The sequence below is a fragment of the Camellia sinensis genome, chromosome 5 (assembly GCF_055761805.1).
Source record: "Camellia sinensis isolate YWXY chromosome 5, ASM5576180v1, whole genome shotgun sequence".
In the NCBI taxonomy this organism is placed as follows: domain Eukaryota; kingdom Viridiplantae; phylum Streptophyta; class Magnoliopsida; order Ericales; family Theaceae; genus Camellia; species Camellia sinensis.
In genome coordinates this window covers 141539769-141559012 of record NC_138965.1, presented here as the reverse complement: position 1 = coordinate 141559012, position 19244 = coordinate 141539769, and the positions used below count along the sequence as shown (strand labels likewise).

The 19244-nt window shown below is 35.1% G+C and overlaps 2 protein-coding genes across 9 annotated transcripts; both read left to right on the top strand.

Annotated features, from left to right (window-relative positions):
• The first annotated feature begins 11 nt into the window (after positions 1 to 11).
• LOC114289986 (E3 ubiquitin protein ligase DRIP2) lies at positions 12 to 10460 on the top strand. 8 transcript variants are annotated; one of them, XR_014330214.1, is made up of 8 exons: positions 58 to 585; positions 5255 to 5354; positions 6007 to 6337; positions 6461 to 6903; positions 7010 to 7060; positions 8067 to 8139; positions 8819 to 9101; positions 9963 to 10460. XR_014330214.1 is itself a non-coding variant. In XM_082869904.1 (7 exons), exons 1-7 carry the CDS (start codon positions 471 to 473, stop codon positions 10134 to 10136), a joined length of 1287 nt encoding a protein of 428 aa, XP_082726030.1. In that variant the 5' UTR covers positions 12 to 470; the 3' UTR covers positions 10137 to 10460. The 8 variants fall into 8 exon arrangements, 2 of the variants coding, with proteins under 2 accessions (XP_082726030.1, XP_082726031.1); XR_014330215.1 differs by having other exon boundaries at positions 66 to 585; positions 6494 to 6903; XR_014330212.1 differs by having other exon boundaries at positions 66 to 585; positions 6494 to 6903; positions 8806 to 9101.
• Positions 10461 to 11123: 663 nt separating this feature from the next.
• Positions 11124 to 15369, top strand: AIP3 (ABI3-interacting protein 3). The gene is made up of 3 exons (XM_028233838.2): positions 11124 to 12092; positions 12197 to 12307; positions 14870 to 15369. Exons 1-3 carry the CDS (start codon positions 12084 to 12086, stop codon positions 15128 to 15130), a joined length of 381 nt encoding a protein of 126 aa, XP_028089639.1. The 5' UTR covers positions 11124 to 12083; the 3' UTR covers positions 15131 to 15369.
• The last annotated feature ends 3875 nt before the right edge of the window (positions 15370 to 19244 follow it).

Genomic DNA, 19244 nt, shown 5'->3' with positions numbered 1-19244 from the left:
AATTTTCCAACAAAAAACAATTTTCAAAAAAAACCCAGTGGGAGTGATAAAAGGGTTGTGGACCCTTGATGGGGACCAAAATGAAGTGCAGGGTATCTATCTATTCCTTTCCTGTAAACAGAGTATTACTCGCCGAGCTCGATCAATCTCTTATCGCATGTTTCTTACAAAAACCTTCCCTTGTGCTTCTTCTTCTTCTTCTTCTTCATGCTCTCTCTCTCTCTCTCTCTTTCTTGATCAACCTCACGTAAAATTTTCCCAAACAATCCAAACCCATCTTCAAATTTCAGCTCAAAATCCCCCATATTGCTCCAATCAACAGATCCGTAGCTCTCATTACGTACCCATTAAGCCAAAATCATCTCTTTCTCTGATTTCTCTACAATTCTTCTCAATCCCTCATCTTGGTGATTCAGTGTTGAATGCAGGTTAGACAGAGAAATTAGATATAGATATAGATATAGAGAGAGATGACGAGTCAAGTGGTGAAAGTGCGGAGTGAGAATCTAAGCGCATGGATGACATGCCCTCTTTGTTTCAAGCTTTTGAGAGAGGCCACTACAATCTCTCTATGCCTTCATACATGTTAATCCCCTTTTACTTTCTCTCTTTCTATGTTGCATACGATAATTTGGTTCTTGCTTTGGTTTTTGTGATCTGGGTTCTTCTTATCCTTTGAATTTATGATATGGGTTTTTTCCTACTGTGTTGCTATCATATATGTTTGCTGTATCAAATATATATATATTTTTTTGGATATGGGTTTGCTTGCTGAATTTATGATATGGGTTTATTGCTTCTATGTGGTTGCAGTTCAGTTAGTGCACTTTTTATTTTCATAGAAAAAAGGGTACTTATTAAATGGTTACGCTACGAGAACACGAGAAGTGTTTTTTTATGATAATGAACTTTGATATTAGTGCTAGTCGCTGGAAATTGCTGTTGAAGGATGTTAAAATTGCATATCGTGATTGTGATGTGTTACTTTGTATATGTTCTGTGTTTCAAATCAATGTGAAGACTCGTGAGCTTTGCCATGTTATTATCTAATTGCATTCTTCCTTGTGTAAATTCTTTAAACTATCCAATTGCGTATATATTGGAGAGGAATTGCAGATCTTGCAATGTATCTTGCATGACTCAAGGTTGTGAAAGTTTTAAACTGAGTTGATATTATGTGGGGTTATATGGAGCATATTTTAGTGTATTCTTTTCCTTTCTTTTCAATGGGGTTTAATTGAAATTGTAACCCTTGATTAAAGCGGAATGGTGAAACAGGAATCATCTAACCAAACCCAAATAGTTGGGATGAAACATTGTTGAGTTGGGTTGAGTTCTTTCTGCTGGTGCAGGGTTGTCTAATGTAAGTTTTTTGGATGATATGGTTCACTCGGAGTTAGAAAAGTTGCAGTAAATTCTATGACCTATTTCTGTAGGCTTACTTCTTTTGATATTTTCGTACTTCTGTTATGTCTTTATTCCTATTCGTGTTGAACTATTATGCCTTTGATAATTGTTCATATGCCAAATTACATCATACCTGTCAAATATTAAATGAGATTATATATGGTTCTGTTCATTGTAAATGACCCCACAATCTCCGTAGGTCAAACCACACAAGGATCTTGATATGCTTACTTAAGCTGTTGATGCCAATTTGGGGTATATGTACATGGCTTGACCTGTCATAGTATGATCACAATGTTTTTATGTGTTTGTAGCTGTTGCTTCTCTTCATCACCATACGGAAAAATTCACTTTACCCCCTTGTGGTTAACGGTTGGAGCAATTTATCCCCTTATAGTTCAAGTATAAGCAAACAACCCCACATGGGTTTGGACTAAATTGCAACACTAACTCCATTAGGGTTAACAAGAAAAAGACATTTATACCCTTTGTTGTCTTTTTCGACAAATTATTTACAAAGAAAAAAATGAAGATTTGTAAACTATTTTAACCTAATTAAGAATCAATTTCTTTTTACTTACCAAAAATAAATGTTTTATTAACTTTTTGAGCAAATTAAGGATCATATTTATTTAACTTTTAAATCTAATTTCACGCACCTAAGATTAAAGGAATAAATAAATAAATTCTGATTCAAATCTAGTAAGCGATTCTGCTGGTAATTCTTCTAATGCTGGACGAATTGTAACTGATAGGTTACCAACTTAAGATATGGAAATTTATAACCCAAAAAAACCAAGAAGGAATGAACATTTTCTAATTCAAGTCCAACAAATCGTTTTGCTAGTTATTCCTTCTTTGAATGCAGGCCAAAATGTATTTGATGTGTCATCAACTCAAGAAGAGAAAAAAGTGAACGGACAACACTTTCAGTGGGGTTTTTGGGCACCATATCTTGTTCTTGCTCGTAAATGATACAAAATTCATCATGGGTTCTTTAGCACTCCGAACTTGCAAATTAGATTTTTTAGCTTTAAACTTGGGGTTTTTGATCTAGTTATTCAATGATTTCCTTGTTTTCTTAGCATTTCTATACTTCCCTTCAAATGTGATACAAAGATTCAGAGGTTACGAATGGTGAGAAGTGGAGGATGTCGTTGGAGAAGATCATGGCAGAGGAGTACGTGGATCATTGCATAGAGGTGATGAATGTGAGGGGGGGAGGGGGAGATGAGTTTGGCGTTCTATGAAAAGGAGAGCTAAAGAGGTTGGGGGTGAAGAAGAAAATAATGGGAGGAGAGATGAGGATGCTTGGGGGGGTGGGGGGGTGGGGGGGTGGGGTGGGGGTTGTGGTGGTGGTGGTGGTGGTGGTGGGGTTAGGATTAAGGTTAGGTTTATCAACTAGATTGGAAGAAGAAGATGGAGATAAGGACAATGGTGTCTTCTTCTTTTTTTAATAAAAAATTGGCTTTGATGCAATTTTTTTTTTGTACCCAACTCTCAAAATCCATGTGTACGAGAGACACCATTTCTGAATCTAACTGTTGGACTTTAGTCCAAAACCACATGGGAGGTGACATCTATATTTGAGCCACATTGTGGTAAAGTGCTATAGCCCTTAAACTACAAGGGGTAAAATGAATTTTGCCTCCATAACTGTTGACCAATTTTGATTTATTATCTTGCAAGTCTTTGTTTCATGAGTTAATTGATGACCCTAATATTCCCATTTTTTATCCTCATAAAGCATGTGTGCCCCTCAAAGTTAAAGTGTTGGTATGGTCCTTGGATCGTAAAAAAGATTAATTCCAATGACTTGTTTAAGAGAAGGGGATCTAATTACTTTTTACTTCCACAATGCTGTATCTTGTGTATAATTGACAAAGAAAGCATTGACCATATTTTTAATGCATTGTCCTGTAGCCTTGTCATTGTCACACAAACTGCTTCATATGGTGGATTTGGATTGCATGGCTCTTCTGTCATTTATTCAGATGTTATTGATTGATTATAGGGGATTTGAGACCAATAAGAAAGCTCAAGTTCTTTGGGATTGTGCCATTTTTGCCATATTTGGGAGATTTGGTTGGACAGGAATGCAAGGATTTTCAACTAGAAATTTGTGGATTTAGAGGGGGATATGGGATATGTCATATCTCTTCTTTTTGGGTTTTGATTTCATTTCCTTTTAAAGGGATTTCACTTTTTTTAATTAGTAGGGATTGGATGGCGGTTTCTTATATGTAATAATTTGAGTTTTTTTTTGTATTCTTGTCCTCCACTTTCTTTTATAAGCTTCTTCTTTACCTGAGGCCAGACCTAAGTTGAGAGTTGTGCTGTTTTGGAACAGGAAAGAGAATTCCGAGCCACCCATCCTAGTCAATAAAAAATTGTTTCATCGAAAAGCTAACTGCTAACAGAGTTGGTTGGTTTCTTAGAAGGAGACCTAGACCGAAGGATCTGATTTAGCTGGTTTCCGCCTAATAATTATCGGGATTGATTGCAAGTCTGGGATCTCCCAGAAAGTTTAATAAAATTTCTTCGTTGCCAATAAAAAAATGATAAAAAAAAAGTTCATATGTACTTTGGATCATTCAGATATTTTGTCATTTCATGTCTGCCATTCAGCTTGTTTTGTTTAATCACAGGATTTCATAATGTAAGACATTCCTAATTTTCTAATTTCATTTATCCATTGGGGCTTTGTTGGCCATCCTGAGGCCCCAGGTTGTATGGCTTCCTACAGTTCTTTTCAGGACTGTCTGTTTAGAAACTGAGTATACGATTTCAGTTGGTATATATATGTTTGTATATTTTATACACAATTTGGTTGTAGTGAGCACCTGTTTAATTCTTTAAGTTGTCAAGTCGGCAATTTTAAATATAAGCAATTGATAGATGAATTTCTCCTTGGCTAGATGTTAGTTTTATAATTACTTGTTAGTATCATTTCATGCTTGTAATCCATTCAAACCCATTTGGGTTCTGATGGACGTAAGAATTATTCAGCATCTTTATAATGCATTCTTTGCTGCTCTGCTTGGTCTTAGTTTAGGAACAGTTTCAGTATTGTGCTCAATTTATGATACGGATATTGCAGCTGTTACCTTGGTTCACCTGAGGGCATCTTTTTCTTTCTACATCATGTCAACATGATGAAAATCCCATTGGTCCATTATAGTAGTTACCATTTAAAGCCAATAGTATCATGTCATTTTGCTCCAATAAAATGATAACTCATTGCAAGAATGGATGCTTGAGATTTAGAACAAATTTCTTGATTTGGATATAACTTTGATGTGTATGTCCCTTCTCTGATAAGACAATATTTGTTGCAAGAAATGGAGCCTTAAGGATTAAGATAAGTTTCTTGACTTTATAATAACTTCGATGTAATAGTTCTAGATTTTCAGTCAACTTTTGCATGGTTGCTGGATTTCCAGTTGATAGAACTTTGTTTGGATAAAGGGTCAAAGCTCATTCAAAAGACTAATTTTGAATTATTCTTTCTCGACCTAAAGTATGAATGATGAGAATCTAATATACTATGTCCATATTGGAGATACTGAAGCACCCATAGCGTTCCAGTTAGAATACAAAACAAAGACACATTGTCTAGACTTTAAAGTTCCCTGATATTCTATATGAAAAGCTTTAATTGTGTTTCCAAGTTATTGTTAATTGTTACAGATCAAACAATAGGCCATGCATTTATAACTACTCTGTTCCTTTTGTTGGTGTCCATAGCATTCATGTGCTAATGTCGTTTAATAGATCTGTCAAAAATCTCTACGTCTTTTTCCTTATTGCTATTTTATCAGTATTTAAGTTTTGAACTCTAAACCAGTTTGCAGAAAGTGCATTTATGAGAAACTTTCAGACGAGGAGGTGGATTCCTGTCCTGTATGTAACATCGATTTGGGCTGCGTTCCAGTGGAGAAACTCAGGTATATATGATTCTCTCTCTCTCTCTCTCTTGTGCACACAGTTAGAGCTTGGCATTTTGGATGATTCTTGAGAACACATATGTATTTGACAACTCTTTGGATATCTATGCACATATTTGGAACCTTGTCCAGCCAGTAGGATTTCCTACCAATGGCTTAGACTGAACTAAAGGAACTGTGAGCCTGTTTATCTTGTTTATTCATTAAACCTTTATTTTATTGGCGGAAACATAATAAGCCAAAACTTATGAATGTCTAAGTTTCATTCAACCCATTCCCAAAATGCCATTAAAGGTTACACAACCATCTACACATACATTATTTAAAGATGAAGACACAACTTATGTCATATTCATCCATTTTATATACCAACTAAACTAGATCATACATGCCTCCATTTATATTTAAAATAGCAAAATCATGGTCTTCATTCGGCAAGCACAAAAGTATCTCTCGCACAACTTTTTCTCATTTAGCTTCATTTTCTAAAAACACATGGCAAAACGATGGCATGAGCTAGCGACTGTGTGTGTCTGTCTGTTTGGGCACTCATGCATGACTCTTTGTGTGTGTCTTTGGCTATTCTATGTATGTACTTCGCTCTATGTTGAGTGTAATTACATCCACTTTATTGTGCGCGGAAAATATGCAGGCCAGATCACAATTTGCAAGATATAAGGGCCAAAATCTTCCCTTTCAAAAGAAGAAAGGTTAAGACCCCTGAGCTTACACCTTCGGTTTCACTTCCAATTAAAAGGAAGGAGAGATCTTTATCATCGTTGGTTGTCAGCACTCCTAAAGTGTCAATTCAGACTGGATTAACTGGAAGGAGAACAAAATCTGTTCCTAGAAAGAGTGCTCCTAATCGAGGTTCCAGTATTTCCGTTGAGGAGCCAATTAAGAAAGAAGTTACCACCGAAGATTGCCCGGAGAGCTCAAGTGCCCCTCATACTCTTAACAAAATTGTTCAAGATAAAAGGCAGGTAAAGAAAATTTGAAGTTGGGTTCTTCATGTTTATATGGCTGATATTTTAGACATGGTTTTGTTGCAAGCTATGTTTGTAGATAATTATGTCTTGAATATGATTGTCCATTCCTTCTTATAGATTTCATCTCCAACCAAGTCTTTCCATAATCAGATACCTAATAAAGTCAAGGAGAATGATGCTGAAGCATGGGAAGGGAATGTCGATTTATGGAAACCCTTGAATTGTCTTGTTGAAGCTGCAAACAGAACCAAGTCTTCTAAACTTGGTTCACAAGACTCATCACCTACCAAATCAGAACCTCTCAATGCTCTTGAAAATGACGTACATGTGCCTAAAACCAAGGTTAAGGAGCATCAACACAAATCAAAAGTTCAAGAAGACAAGAATGGAACACTCTCACTTCCAGTGCCGGTCAAACGAAGAAGGTTGCGTGTAGTTGACAAAAAAAATGCAGCTGGGAGGTTGTGTGCCTCGGCACAGGCTATGCTTGAAATACCTGGAGCCAAACAGCACAGAAGAAAATGTCCAATTTGGTTCTCATTGGTTGCCTCAGAAGACCAGTAAGAATATCCTGTAGTGGTGAAAATAATGCAATTTTTTTTATTTTATTTTGGGATATGTCAAGTTTTGATCGGTAATCATTTTATCTATGTTAAATGGTTTCAGGGTAGGAGATGTTCCCTTGCCACAGATATCTGCATGTTACTTGAGGATAAAGTAAGTTTTCTGGTCCCATGACTAATCTGTAGCTTTGTCAGTGATATTTTTCCCAATTGGATAGTGTTATTTTTGTTTTCAAGTCTGTATCACAGGAACTTAGTATTTACATGTTTGTCAGGTCATTTTTGCATGTTCTTCTATGCAGACTTATGCTTGAGTAGTGTTTGAAAAGAGAAGTTTTCTTGTGGCCAAAAAATAGAAGAAAATGGCCATGGAAAAGCAATGAAAAATAAGTTTTTGAAATGTACTTATATTCAATAAGATTTCTTATATCTATTCTGTAGATAACTTACAGGTGTGGAACACTTTATTGAGCATCAAGTGGCTTGGGTTCAATACCTAAAGTACTCGCTTTTTCACTTCCAGAACTCCCTTAAAAAAATTAGGAGCCACTTGATTTTTTATTTTTGTTACCAAAAATAGTAAGGAATTGTATATCATATCAAATACTTTGCAAAATTAATTTATTGACAAATTGTGCCAAAAATATATTCTTGTCACTGACTTAAGTTATCTAATGAAAAGAGGAATATACTGAGGAAGGGCCTAAGGACGTATACATGGTAGCGGAGATTAGGTTGAGCATCTGATTTTGAAACCTAAGTAGGATACAACTCTTGGGGAGAGTAAGAGGGGAGGATATTAGGCCAATGCGGTCAGGCTACGTTGGACTGGGCCAATAATCATCTGGGTAAGATAGTCATAAGGTGTGAGTCGAGGCAGTTCTCTTGGGCCGAGAAAGGTAAATGGTCCATGCGTGAAAATAAGTGACCAAAAATTTAAACCGTAAATAAATGTTCCAATCCAGATGATATAAAATTTCAGGAAGTGGGTTTTCAAGGGTGGGCTGTTCCTTAGATAGTGTAAATAAGATTTTAATGTAACATGGTCTTCATAAATTGTGACCTTGGTTATGAAGTTGGCAATGGACATCTATGGGCATATTCCTCTTCTCAACGTCAAATAACTTATTTAACTTGTTTGTGTTTTTCCTTTCTCACAGGAATGGTAATTTGCCTGTCTCATTTATCCAGAAGTACCTCGTGAAGAAACTTGATCTTACAAGTGAAGCTGAGGTGAGTCTATTCAGCTTTCTTTTCCACAATAAATAGGCTAGTAGTTTTGTTAAGGAATTAAGATGCGCATCTCTTCAACATGTAAGGTATGGAAATGTATTCTTATTTTAGCACATATTTGTAGTTTTCTTGATTTTTTCTTATTTGTTAAGCAATAAATTGGACAAATTTGATAATAAAATTGTAACAATCATATTTCATCTTTTTTCTTGTCCTAGGCTTTTGCTGGAGAGAAAATCATGTGAATTCCTTTTTCTTTTCTTTTTTTCTTTCTTCTTTCTTTCATTTTGTAATATATTTACTTCATTTCATATTATAGGTGCCAGGGTTCTTTCTGATTTGTTTTGAAGTCTATCCAGCCTGAGTGAACACAAGACTAAACAACCACTAGACCTTGTTTGAATTTTGAACCTGGAACTATACTGCAAAATGCTACTGCATTTTTTTTTTCCCTTTCCTTTTATTTTCTCTCTTTCCTTTTTTTGGTGTTATCCAAACCAAAACCATTGTTTACTGAACTGAAGGATCCAACGTGGTTTCTTTTCTTGATCTTGTTCCTTTAGGTTGTCACTGTGGTGAGTTATTTTAGAACTAAAAACAAATTTTAATTAACGAGTGATGCTGATTGAACATGTAATATTTGATATTGATATGGATTATTGAAAGATTTATCATGCAGTGAGTAGGAGCATTCTTCCATCATGTAAGAAAAGGATTTATAGTGGGCATGAGGGGCAAATAGAGAAGTGTTAAGGGATGCTTTCATCCCATGGTACAAATTTACGATGTTTCTTCATCTTAGGGAGCTTCTTCTTTGGAATTCACATATCTCAAATCTCAAACGTTGAAGCTGATCTATTAGCTAAACAAGGACTCTCTCTCTCCATGGGGAAGGAGCTAGTATCATGGCACTCCATGTTTTTCCTCCTTTTCCCCTTTTGCTATATTTGCTTGCTTTGCAGGTAATCTTTATTTACTTCGTTATCTTCAGATTTATGGGCAATCGTTGTCATTTATCATCAAGAATAATTAACAGGTGCAAATATCACAGTATTGGGTGGTTCTTCTAAAGCTTTTTATCTGTTAGGCTTCAACTTAAAACAATTAAGGGAAAGTAATAAGGATGAGACATCTAAACAGTTGTTTATTTGTAAGAACTATAAAGGCCATTCCTCTTGGGTTGTGTTATGGATCACATTGAAGTCGTGGTTCTTCACCGCATTGTGCTTGGACCATCATCAATAAATGGGTGGTAGTTTCTTGCCGAGCATCCCAGCTTTTGCAAGCCCAGGTGATGCTGATAGTGCGCACATTAAAGTTTGGCATGGAGATTTAATTTATTGTATAATTTATGTTTTAATATTTATATTTAATTATTTTAAACTATAATTTAATTATAAGTCTTATTGGGAGTCTTTGGTTTCCAATTTTATTAGGATTTAGTATCTTATTTTAATTAGGGTTAATGTCCGATAAATATTAGGTTTTGCTTTTCATTATTGATATTTGGATTCATAAAACTGAGTGTCAAGTCTGTGGCCTTATGACTAGGGCTCTAACCCTAGCGTTCTTCCTCTCATCCTGTTCTCTCTTCTTTCTCCTACTACATTCTACATCACTGGACCACCTGTTTATCTTCCAATTAGAAGCATAATTCAACAAAAAGTTGAAACCTATGCATACACTGTTCTTGTTGACAAAGTAGCAATTGTTATTCAACAATCCTAAAGTAAATGCTTGGTCTCCAAGTTAAATTTTATGTTTAAAAAAATGTCGTAATGTTTCATTGCGCTGCTTCTTATATTTCATGTCTTACATTACAGGTGGAGATAACGTGCCAGGGTCAACCGGTGCTTCCAACTCTGCAATTACAGAACTTGGTAGATTTGTGGTTAAAGACAGCATCAGCATCAAAGAGAATACCGACCTCTGTCGGCAGCTCAGCCAAGGACTTTGTGATGGTCCTGTCTTATTCGCGAAGGGTCCAACCCGCATAAAATAGTACTATTTCATTCTTCTTCATCTCTTACCATCCCCTTTGTCAATAACTTCATATCCCTTCTTTGATCTTTAAGAGCTATACATACACATTGGCAGTCTGATGCATTTTCGGCGTGATTTTATGTATGCATATTTATTATTATTATTTATTTTTTTCTTTGTGGCATTTGTTATTCACATTATGGAAATTTTGTAATAATTGGTTGTCTTTTTATTAAAGGGCGGCTTGGCCCAACGATAAAGTTTGTTGTGAGCTTTTTTGGTGACACAGAGGCTTGTATGCACATTTATTTCTTTTATGACATTTGTTATTCACATTATGGGAATTTCGTAATTAGTATGTTTGTATTAAAGGTTGAATTGGCATTAATGATGATACGGGTTTGAGTCACAAAAACAGTCCTGTTGATGAAATATTTTGTACATCTTGCCCTCTGTAAATTCTATTTTAGTGGGAGTCTCATGTGAGGAGTTGCTCGTCTTTTTTTTTTCAATAACGAATTTGCATTATGAAGTATCCAAATAATCCTTGTCTGAGTTGCTTCCAAATTGAGGCTTGGTAGAGTATGTGGAATAGATATAGATTGACAGTGTTACAAGAGTGAAGTATGAAGTTTGGCTTGAAATTTCATGCTTAGTCTTTTGTCTCTTTTTCCTAAAATTAGTTAAAAACTACACTTTGCTCTCTTCACATTATTCTTTTGAGCAAAGTGGAAATGATTAAAATTAAAGAAGGTTTAAGAAAAATGAATTTGAATTTGCTAAATTCAGTGGTGAAAATTTTTAGCTGTTGGTATGAAATTGAGAGGTTTAGATTGTGTGAAGTCAAAAAATACTCTCCCTCTATTTGCTGAATTTGGGATTGCAACTTTGCAAGAGTTGCTTGTGGTTTTTATTTATTTATTATTTAAAAAAGAAATTATGCTAGAGTATTTGATGCAAATAAGTTTAAAAAATTAATCATTAAGAAGATAAAAGAAGAATGTTTTAATTTTTATTTTCTTATTATTAACTTTTTAATTTGTAGGAAACTGACCGTCTAAGTTGCAAAAATAACTCTTCCAATACAATCTATGAGAGCAATTTGTCAAACAAATATTTTGAATGTTTTAATTTTTATTTTCTTATTATTAACTTTTTAATTTGTAGGAAACTCACCATCTAAGTTGCAAAAATTATTCTTCCAATACAATCTATGAAAGCAATTTGTCATTTTTTAAGAACTAGGCTTACATCCAACCCATGATCTAAAATAGAGTGTTATTTGAATTCATAGGATTCATTATAGATCCCGTTTCAAAAATCTAAACAATTATAAAATTAATTTAATTTTTTTTAAGACAATATACACGAAAACTTTTACAAAATATATGGTTTAGATTCACATGAGTCCGGACAAATCATTTTTTAATTGGTTTTCCTTGTTTTGTTTTAAAAAACACAAACTAATTTTCAACTGCACCCAAAATTCTAGGAGAATTTACAAATCAGTATTTTCTTTCTAAAATAATTACTAACTCATGAAAAAACATATGATTTTAATTATTAAAATTTATTACTAATTTGATTTTTTTTTTTATAAATATATACTGAGTTGTTAATTCAAACGGCTGGGTATGACCCGAACTAAAAAAACACTTTGTACTCACCCGACCCGAAAAATGGTCCAAATCTGTGTTGTTAGGGTCGGGTGAGGTGGGTACCCGTTTGAACGGGTTAGCTTATTGTGATCCGTTCCCTCACTCGATTGCTCAAACTAACCTAATGAACTGTACAATAAGGAACCTGATACAACTCAAACCCTTTAATTCTCTCTCTCCCCTTTCCCGAGTTCCAGTACTCGGTGCTGCTTCTCTGTGTGCGCGTACGGTGTTGTCTGTGCAGTGAGCTCCGAAGTTAGGGTTTTCACTCTCTCTCTCTCTGATCACCTTCTTGAATCAAACATGCAACAGGTAAGTAAAGCAAAAACTCAATCAAAATCTTCTTTTTTTCTTGTATGTGTGTTTAATTTGCAATTTTGGGGTCTGATAATCAAACACGATTTGATTGGGAAAAGGGTGGGGGTTCAGAGACGGAGGTGACATGGGAGGATCAACAGAACATCAACAAATTTGGTAGATTAAACAACCGATTTCACGAACTCGAGGATGAGATCAAGATCGCTAAGGTAACTACACATTTCACACATTGTATGACTTGTCACTTTGTTTGATTTTCAGTTGTTATGTTGTTTTAGATTTGAGATTGTGTTTTCATTATTGTTGTTGCAGAATCTGAGATTGGTTTTATTCAAAATTAAGGAATTCAGCCTAATGTGTCTTCATTTGATAGGTATTGTTTGTTAGAAAGAACAAAGAAAAAGGAAATGCTTAGGAATAATTAAAATATGAATGGCGAGTTACTCTCTGTATGAGTAAAAAGACTATTAGAATCTCTTCCAAAAGTGGAACAAATATGGAAGAGAAGACTGGAAATGATATTGTTAACTCAAAAATTCAATCAAATGGGTGTCCATTTTTAGGAGACAAGAAATGAAAGCCTCATATAAGCAATCAGATTATCTATTTTGGTTTTTTATTTTTTTATTTTATTTTATTTTTTCTTTGTGTGTGAGGGAATGCATACTGGTCTGGTAATAACTAGGATTTTGGCTGATTTTCCATGACCCTTAATGGCTGACATGGTGACCATATTTTGAAGTTGGTCCAAATTTTATAACCATACCATCTTAAAATTGAGGCAACTGACAGACATGTCAACCCTCTTAGCACCCATCCCACTGTTTCCACTATTATGACCTCAAACTACTCTCCAGTTAATTCCTTTGAAGGGATTTGATAATCTCCATTCTGAAACTGAGTGAGCAAAACTTCCATTGCTCATCTTTTGATCGCCCTAGGAATTTTTCAGACAATGTCAAATTTTTCCAAAGAAAGGAGCCATAGGGTTGTACGAGCAATTAATTCAGGTTTGGTGAGTAAATAACAAACATGAGCGCACGTTGTCATTGCATACAGAGGATAGGCCCAGGGGTAGTGTCTTAGCTTTTGAGCGACAAACACCAATGCTAAACATGTCTTTTAATGGTAGAATACTCTCCTTTGTGCCTTGAATAGTGTGACTAAGACTAACATAATATATTCAGGGCACTCTTGAGCAAAAAGTGTTCCAATATATCATGGAGTAGAAGCGGGATATAAGGGTCTCTTTTGGTTGAGTCAACAAGGCATTTCATGCATTTTCTGGGAAGATGGATTACTGCTCTTGGAGTGGAGTTAAGCCCTTGTATAAATATATGGTTCCTTTAGTGGAGTTGAAAAATGCAAGTTATTCTTCACAGAACTAGCTTCTCTACTAAGGACAACCTAGACAAAGTAACATATGACCATTATTTGAAATCTTGATCTGATGATAGCTACAAGGGGGGAAAAACAGCTTGCTATTACAAGTTTTTTGTTAATTTTTTTCTTCATTTATTGCTTTTGTGATTTTTAGGCCTCATTTGGGAACTGGCTTTTTTAAGTAACTTTTTGACTTTTTGGCTAAAATGTGACATAAAAACAACTAGTATGTTTGGGATGACTTTTTGACTTTTTACGAAAAGATGTGCAAAAAGTAGAGAGAAAAGGGAATCTGACTTTTTGGTATGGGTTGTTGGCTTTTTGGTTTTTTTAGTAACTTTTTGGCTTTTTGGCTAAACCGGTCGCTTCCCAAATGAGGCCTTAGCATGATATTTATATCTGTATGATTCAAATATTATTTTTCTACGTGTACAATTGAAGCTCCTCCTTTCATGCTTTTCAGAATTGACTCTCTCAAAGCTTTCCTTCAATGCTCTGGTTACTTTGGCTGTCCACCTCTTGTATTCTTAATTGGCATCAAGAAGATACAATGAAAGAGAGACATATTATCAATATTACCATGGACTCTTTTTTTGCCCTTCTGCATTGCTCTTTCACCAAGTCCAATTGAGTTGTCAATAATCTTTTGGTTTTCAGTGCACAAACCCAAAACCATATTCACCAGTTCGGCATATTACCCTTGTAAGTTCTAAATTAAAAGTATAAGCACGGGGCATCTAATACTATGCCATTTACTAGAACATATATTTGACATTCTCCACGGGAGTGTCGGTTGTGAAATAAGGAAAAAATTGAGCAAGGCAGACCCTTTGATGTAAAAATACTGAACATGCATCATATGTGTGTTAATGTGGACAAGTATGAAATATTTCCTCAAGGGGAGTCCAGCATTTGAGAATGAAACTTTTAGTTATAGTGATCTCTATTCAAAGTCAGCATTTTTGAGTTATTTCAGCTGTATACTTTGCCATAGTCCCAATACATGTGTTCAAAATTGAAAATGCCTTACACCAACTTCTGGATTCTGCTACAAACTATCCGGTCCTGTTGATCTAGTACGTCCTTGGTGTGACCTTCAATCTTGTAGTCCTCCACTGGAACCAGTTATGTCTTTGATCTTCATTGCAAATGTAATAAGGGTTGGGTCAGTTTTTGTGCTACACCAATATGGGAGGGAATCTTGTCTGTAAAAGATGTCACTGAATCTATTGAATATGTTTTTGTTTTGGGTCATCTTTTTACCTCCGTAATCTTCATATGGGTGCAGCATGCATGCATATTTGAGTTGTGCCAGGCTTTTTCTCGACTGCTGTCTCATGTGATTTAATGCATCACTTTTCCTATTCTTCTCTCTCCTTTTCTGACAGGAAACGAATGAGAATCTCGAGGATGCAAGCAACGAATTGATTCTCACTGACGAGGAAGTGGTCCGTTTCCAGATAGGGGAGGTTTTCGCACACGTGCCTAGGGAAGAAGTGGAGAACAGAATAGAGCAGATGAAGGAGGTAACTAGCAAGAACTTGGAGAAGCTGGAAGAAGAGAAGGACTCTGTACTTGCTCAGATGACTGAGTTGAAGAAGATTCTGTATGGAAAGTTCAAGGATTCAATCAATCTAGAGGAGGATTAAGTTTGTCAAAATGAATCATGCTTGTTTTTATGGTTACTTGGTGAGGATTAAGTTTGTCAAAATTGGTGACTTGGGACAGTTTTTGAAGCTTTCATGTAAAAAACGTGGAATTTTTATGGGGTTTCTCAGTTTCTGGGACTTGATCCCGGGCTGGTGACATGGCTTGATCCAAAGGTCATATGCTTTTACCACTGCACCAGTTATGTTAATCAAAATGTGTATTTTGGCATCATAGCATATATGATTGTGTAGTTTGTGTTGCATATTATTGACATTAGAACATTATTCACTTGAAAAGATATGCTTATATGTCCCATGGAACTTTTTTAAGTTCTAGATCCGATTTTAATGCCTGTTTGGAGAGAGACAAAATAAAAGAAGAGAAAAGGGTGGAAAGACTGGTGAAAAGTAAATAATTCTTCCCTCTTACTTGGTTGGAAAGTGAAGTGAAGGGAAATTTAGGGCTAAAATTAGCAAATAGAGGTTGCTCTTTAGACTCCATTAGCTCTCTGCAGCGTTTGGAGTCAACTTAATTTGGCCTTCTGGTGTATCAGTAAGGGTTATTTGGAATAATCTAAATAAGTGTATTTTTTGATTTTTTATGAAATATGAGTTAAATTTGAGTTGGGTTTGAACTGATGTGTTAGGGATAGAGGGTGAGCAGCGGATATACCAATCCGTCAAAACCGACCGAACCGAACCGATTCGCCGCATTTTGGACGGATGCGTGATAACGAGCGGACGGTTGCGGATTGATTTTCTCCAATCCGTCAATTTAGCGGACGGATGGTGGATTTGAGGTTCCTTTAGCCGCAACCGAACCGCCAAACCGCGAGCACCCTTAATAATTTATAAGACTTTGTGTTTTCAATTTATTTAAATATTTTGTTTGTGTTTTCAATTGAAAAAGAGTTTAAATATTCTGTTGAAAAAAAGTTTTCAACTTGAATATATTTTTTGAATTGAAAAAAATAAGCGTATTATTTATTTATATTTTTTGGTTTTTAAATCTAACTCTAAAAGTAATAAATAGAAAATATGATATATGCTGGTTGGTTTTTGTTTTAAAAAACATATATAAATGTAACAATACAGAGACATACATTCATGGTTTTGGTGGTTTGAATTGTTTTTATATTTTGATAACCATATATTGTAATACTTTATGTGGATAAGGCATGTTGTGATTGTAATATTTGGATGAGGCATGCAGTGATTTTGATATTCTAAAGTTTCAAACTTTCTTTTCTTAAATGAGGCATGCAGTAATTGTAATAATTTTTTAAGTCATTGACTGTAATACTTTTTTTTTTTTTTTTAGGAAGTGTACAAGTTGAACTATGTTGAAAATTTATAAAATTTCAAACCGCCAAACCGATTCGCATCCATCCGCCAAACCGCCAATCCGCTCAATCCACATCTGCCGGATTGGCAGACGGATACAGATTGATTTTCTCCAATCCGTTAATTTGGCGGACGGATGGCGGATTGGAAGTTCCATGGCCGCAACCGACCCGCGCCCACCCCTAGTTAGAGAAATGATATTACTTAAATCGGATAGTGATTTTTTAACTTTTTTCAAACATGCCAAACCAACCCTTAATTTCAATCATGCGGAAAAAATGAGAAATCAAACCATCAATGCAATATATTCCCCTCGGTACCTAGATTACCTTCCTAAACCTTTTCTGCTGTAATTCCATCTTCAGTGTTGCTGCACATTCAATTCTGTCAGTGTACAGTTCGAGGGAATGAGTAAGATCATGATCATGATCAATCGCGATGCAATTGCAAACTAGTGGGTTCTTACTAAATTGGTCATGAGCCAAAATTTTGCCAATCTAGATGCTGCTATAATGGGCCAATACCGTGGACTCATGTTCTTAACAAATTAATGTTCTTAAACTCACTTTTTTTACACGTTAATGTTCTTAACAAATTCTGTCTTTGAATATGAAATTGAAATTACAACACCAATTGGTGAAAGGGGAATGTAACTCACATTGATGCCACCAGAAAATAGAATGGAATTGCTCAGATACACTTCAAAATAATAATAATAATAATCCAAAAGTGCCAAAAGCTCCAGATGTGTATCATTCACTGCAGAAATAATGCCCTAGAAAAACATGTGCATTACACCAAAAACACAACAAAAACAGAAGGCCTCCGGTGTATTTGGTTGCATTCACAGCCTGTATAACCCTCTTTTTTTTCTTTTTCTTTTTTTTTTTCTTTTTCAATTTTATATTAAAATCATAGCCAAAAAAGGCTGTGGAAATATTTGCCAACAACCTGAAAAGACACTTGGAAAAGAACCAACTTCTTCCAACTATACTAGTATATACAAGGTTAATTGACAAAGACAATATAATCAGAGGGAAATGCTATGGTCCGAAGAATGTTCTCCCAAATTTTGCAGAGGAAGGAATATGTGAATCAGAAACATAGTATAGCTGAGCTCACTAAAGGTTTGTTAACAGTAAAGAATACCCAGCTTGCATCAAAGCGGCTTGGATAATAGATATATATATCAACCCAAATCATCCATGACTACCAATAAGCAAACTAAAATGAAAGACAGAGCAACATGCAATCTTACAACTACGCTACAGAGTTCCTTAGTTACGCTTCATACAAAAGAACATTGTCATATTTCGGACGATCAAAAATATGCTATGTCTATCATGGTTCACTTAGGAGAAATTGCAGCCCAACAAATGTCATTTCACCTATTCCATAGTCACAGCCCTTTCATCATGATCTCCTACGCCAAAATATCATGAATTTTTCCTTGAATAACACCAGCCAAAAAGAGTAACTAAACAAAAAACACTGGAAAGTAGGAAAAATACAATGCGGGAAGGGGGAAAAAGAAAAGAGAACAAAAGACATAAACAAAAAGTAAAACGTATAAAAATCAATAGCTTGTTTTTATTGAATTCTCTATGACATGTCACAAAAAACATATCTGTCACAATCTCAATTCATATTCTTGCATAAGTGATCAAATACAACAATAATAACTACACAAAACCAACTTAAATAATAATAATGGACAAATCCTCATGAAAGTTAAATCATCACAATAGCAGCACCACCACCATAGACCTATGTTTTGCAATCGCTACCAGGAGATGTAAACAGCTAATAAGCAAAAGAGCACAGATTCCTTTTATTATAATTTTCTTCTTCTTCTTCAACCACCACCACCACCACGATAGTCCTATGTTTTGCAGTAAACAGCTAATTGGCTACCAAGGGATGTCAACTTATTGGCAAAAGAGGATCGATAGAGCTCTCTCTCTCTCTCTCTCTCTCTCTCTCTAGAAAGCGTAATGAGTACATAATTGAACAAAAATGCACATTCACTATTCTCATAAGTGATTGAATGCAATCTTCCAGTATTATTCTAGGAACGTATACTAACATTTGCTATCTCAAAATTACTTTTCCAATTATTTTTGTTTGGCGAATGATACCTGCACCAAGGACAAGCATATTTCGGAAGCTATGACCTCTGTCTCTCAAGCTCCAACAATCTCTATGCTATCTCAAAATTATACAACATGTTTTGCTGAATGAAGAATCCATGAGACAGCCACATATTTAAAATTGCCAACAAATCCATGTTTTCTTTCCATGGGGAGTATAAAGTAATGTGGATACAACCATATTCATTTTGCTTGTCATAAAAAGGTATCCAAATTCAATTTAGGTCAAGAAACAATGTATTAAATGGTTATACTTAAATTAAGAAAAGGAACTGTGTAACTAATCTGAGCAGCCACAAACAGGATAAAGACATAGTACCTTCTTGCTTTCCAGGATTAGTAGCATAAGGTTCGACAATGACTCTTACATTACTAGTAGCATAAGACAAGAATTTCACTAGTAAATTAACCTCTAATACAATTCAGTCAAGCAATTTGACAAGGCAGTACATACCATTTTCATTAACATATAACATAAACAAACAAACAAACAAACAAACAAACAAACTTGTTATAACACTTCTCAAGACTATGTAAGTGCAAAAGGCCTCAGAAAGAAAAAAAAAAAAAAAAAAAAAAAAAAACATAGGTCACCTGCCAAAATACAAACTTGTAGCCAA

What these genes read in the sequence shown, in the direction of transcription:
- LOC114289986 (XM_082869904.1), top strand. Translation starts at nt 471, where the DNA reads ATGACGAGTCAAGTGGTGAAAGTGCGGAGTGAGAATCTAAGCGCATGG. An exon ending in TTGGTTGCCTCAGAAGACCA is followed by an intron (nt 6,904 to 7,009) that starts GTAAGAATATCC and finishes AAATGGTTTCAG; the next exon opens with GGTAGGAGATGTTCCCTTGC. An exon ending in ATCTTACAAGTGAAGCTGAG is followed by an intron (nt 8,140 to 9,962) that starts GTGAGTCTATTC and finishes CTTACATTACAG; the next exon opens with GTGGAGATAACGTGCCAGGG.
- AIP3 (XM_028233838.2), top strand. An exon ending in ATGAGATCAAGATCGCTAAG is followed by an intron (nt 12,308 to 14,869) that starts GTAACTACACAT and finishes CTTTTCTGACAG; the next exon opens with GAAACGAATGAGAATCTCGA.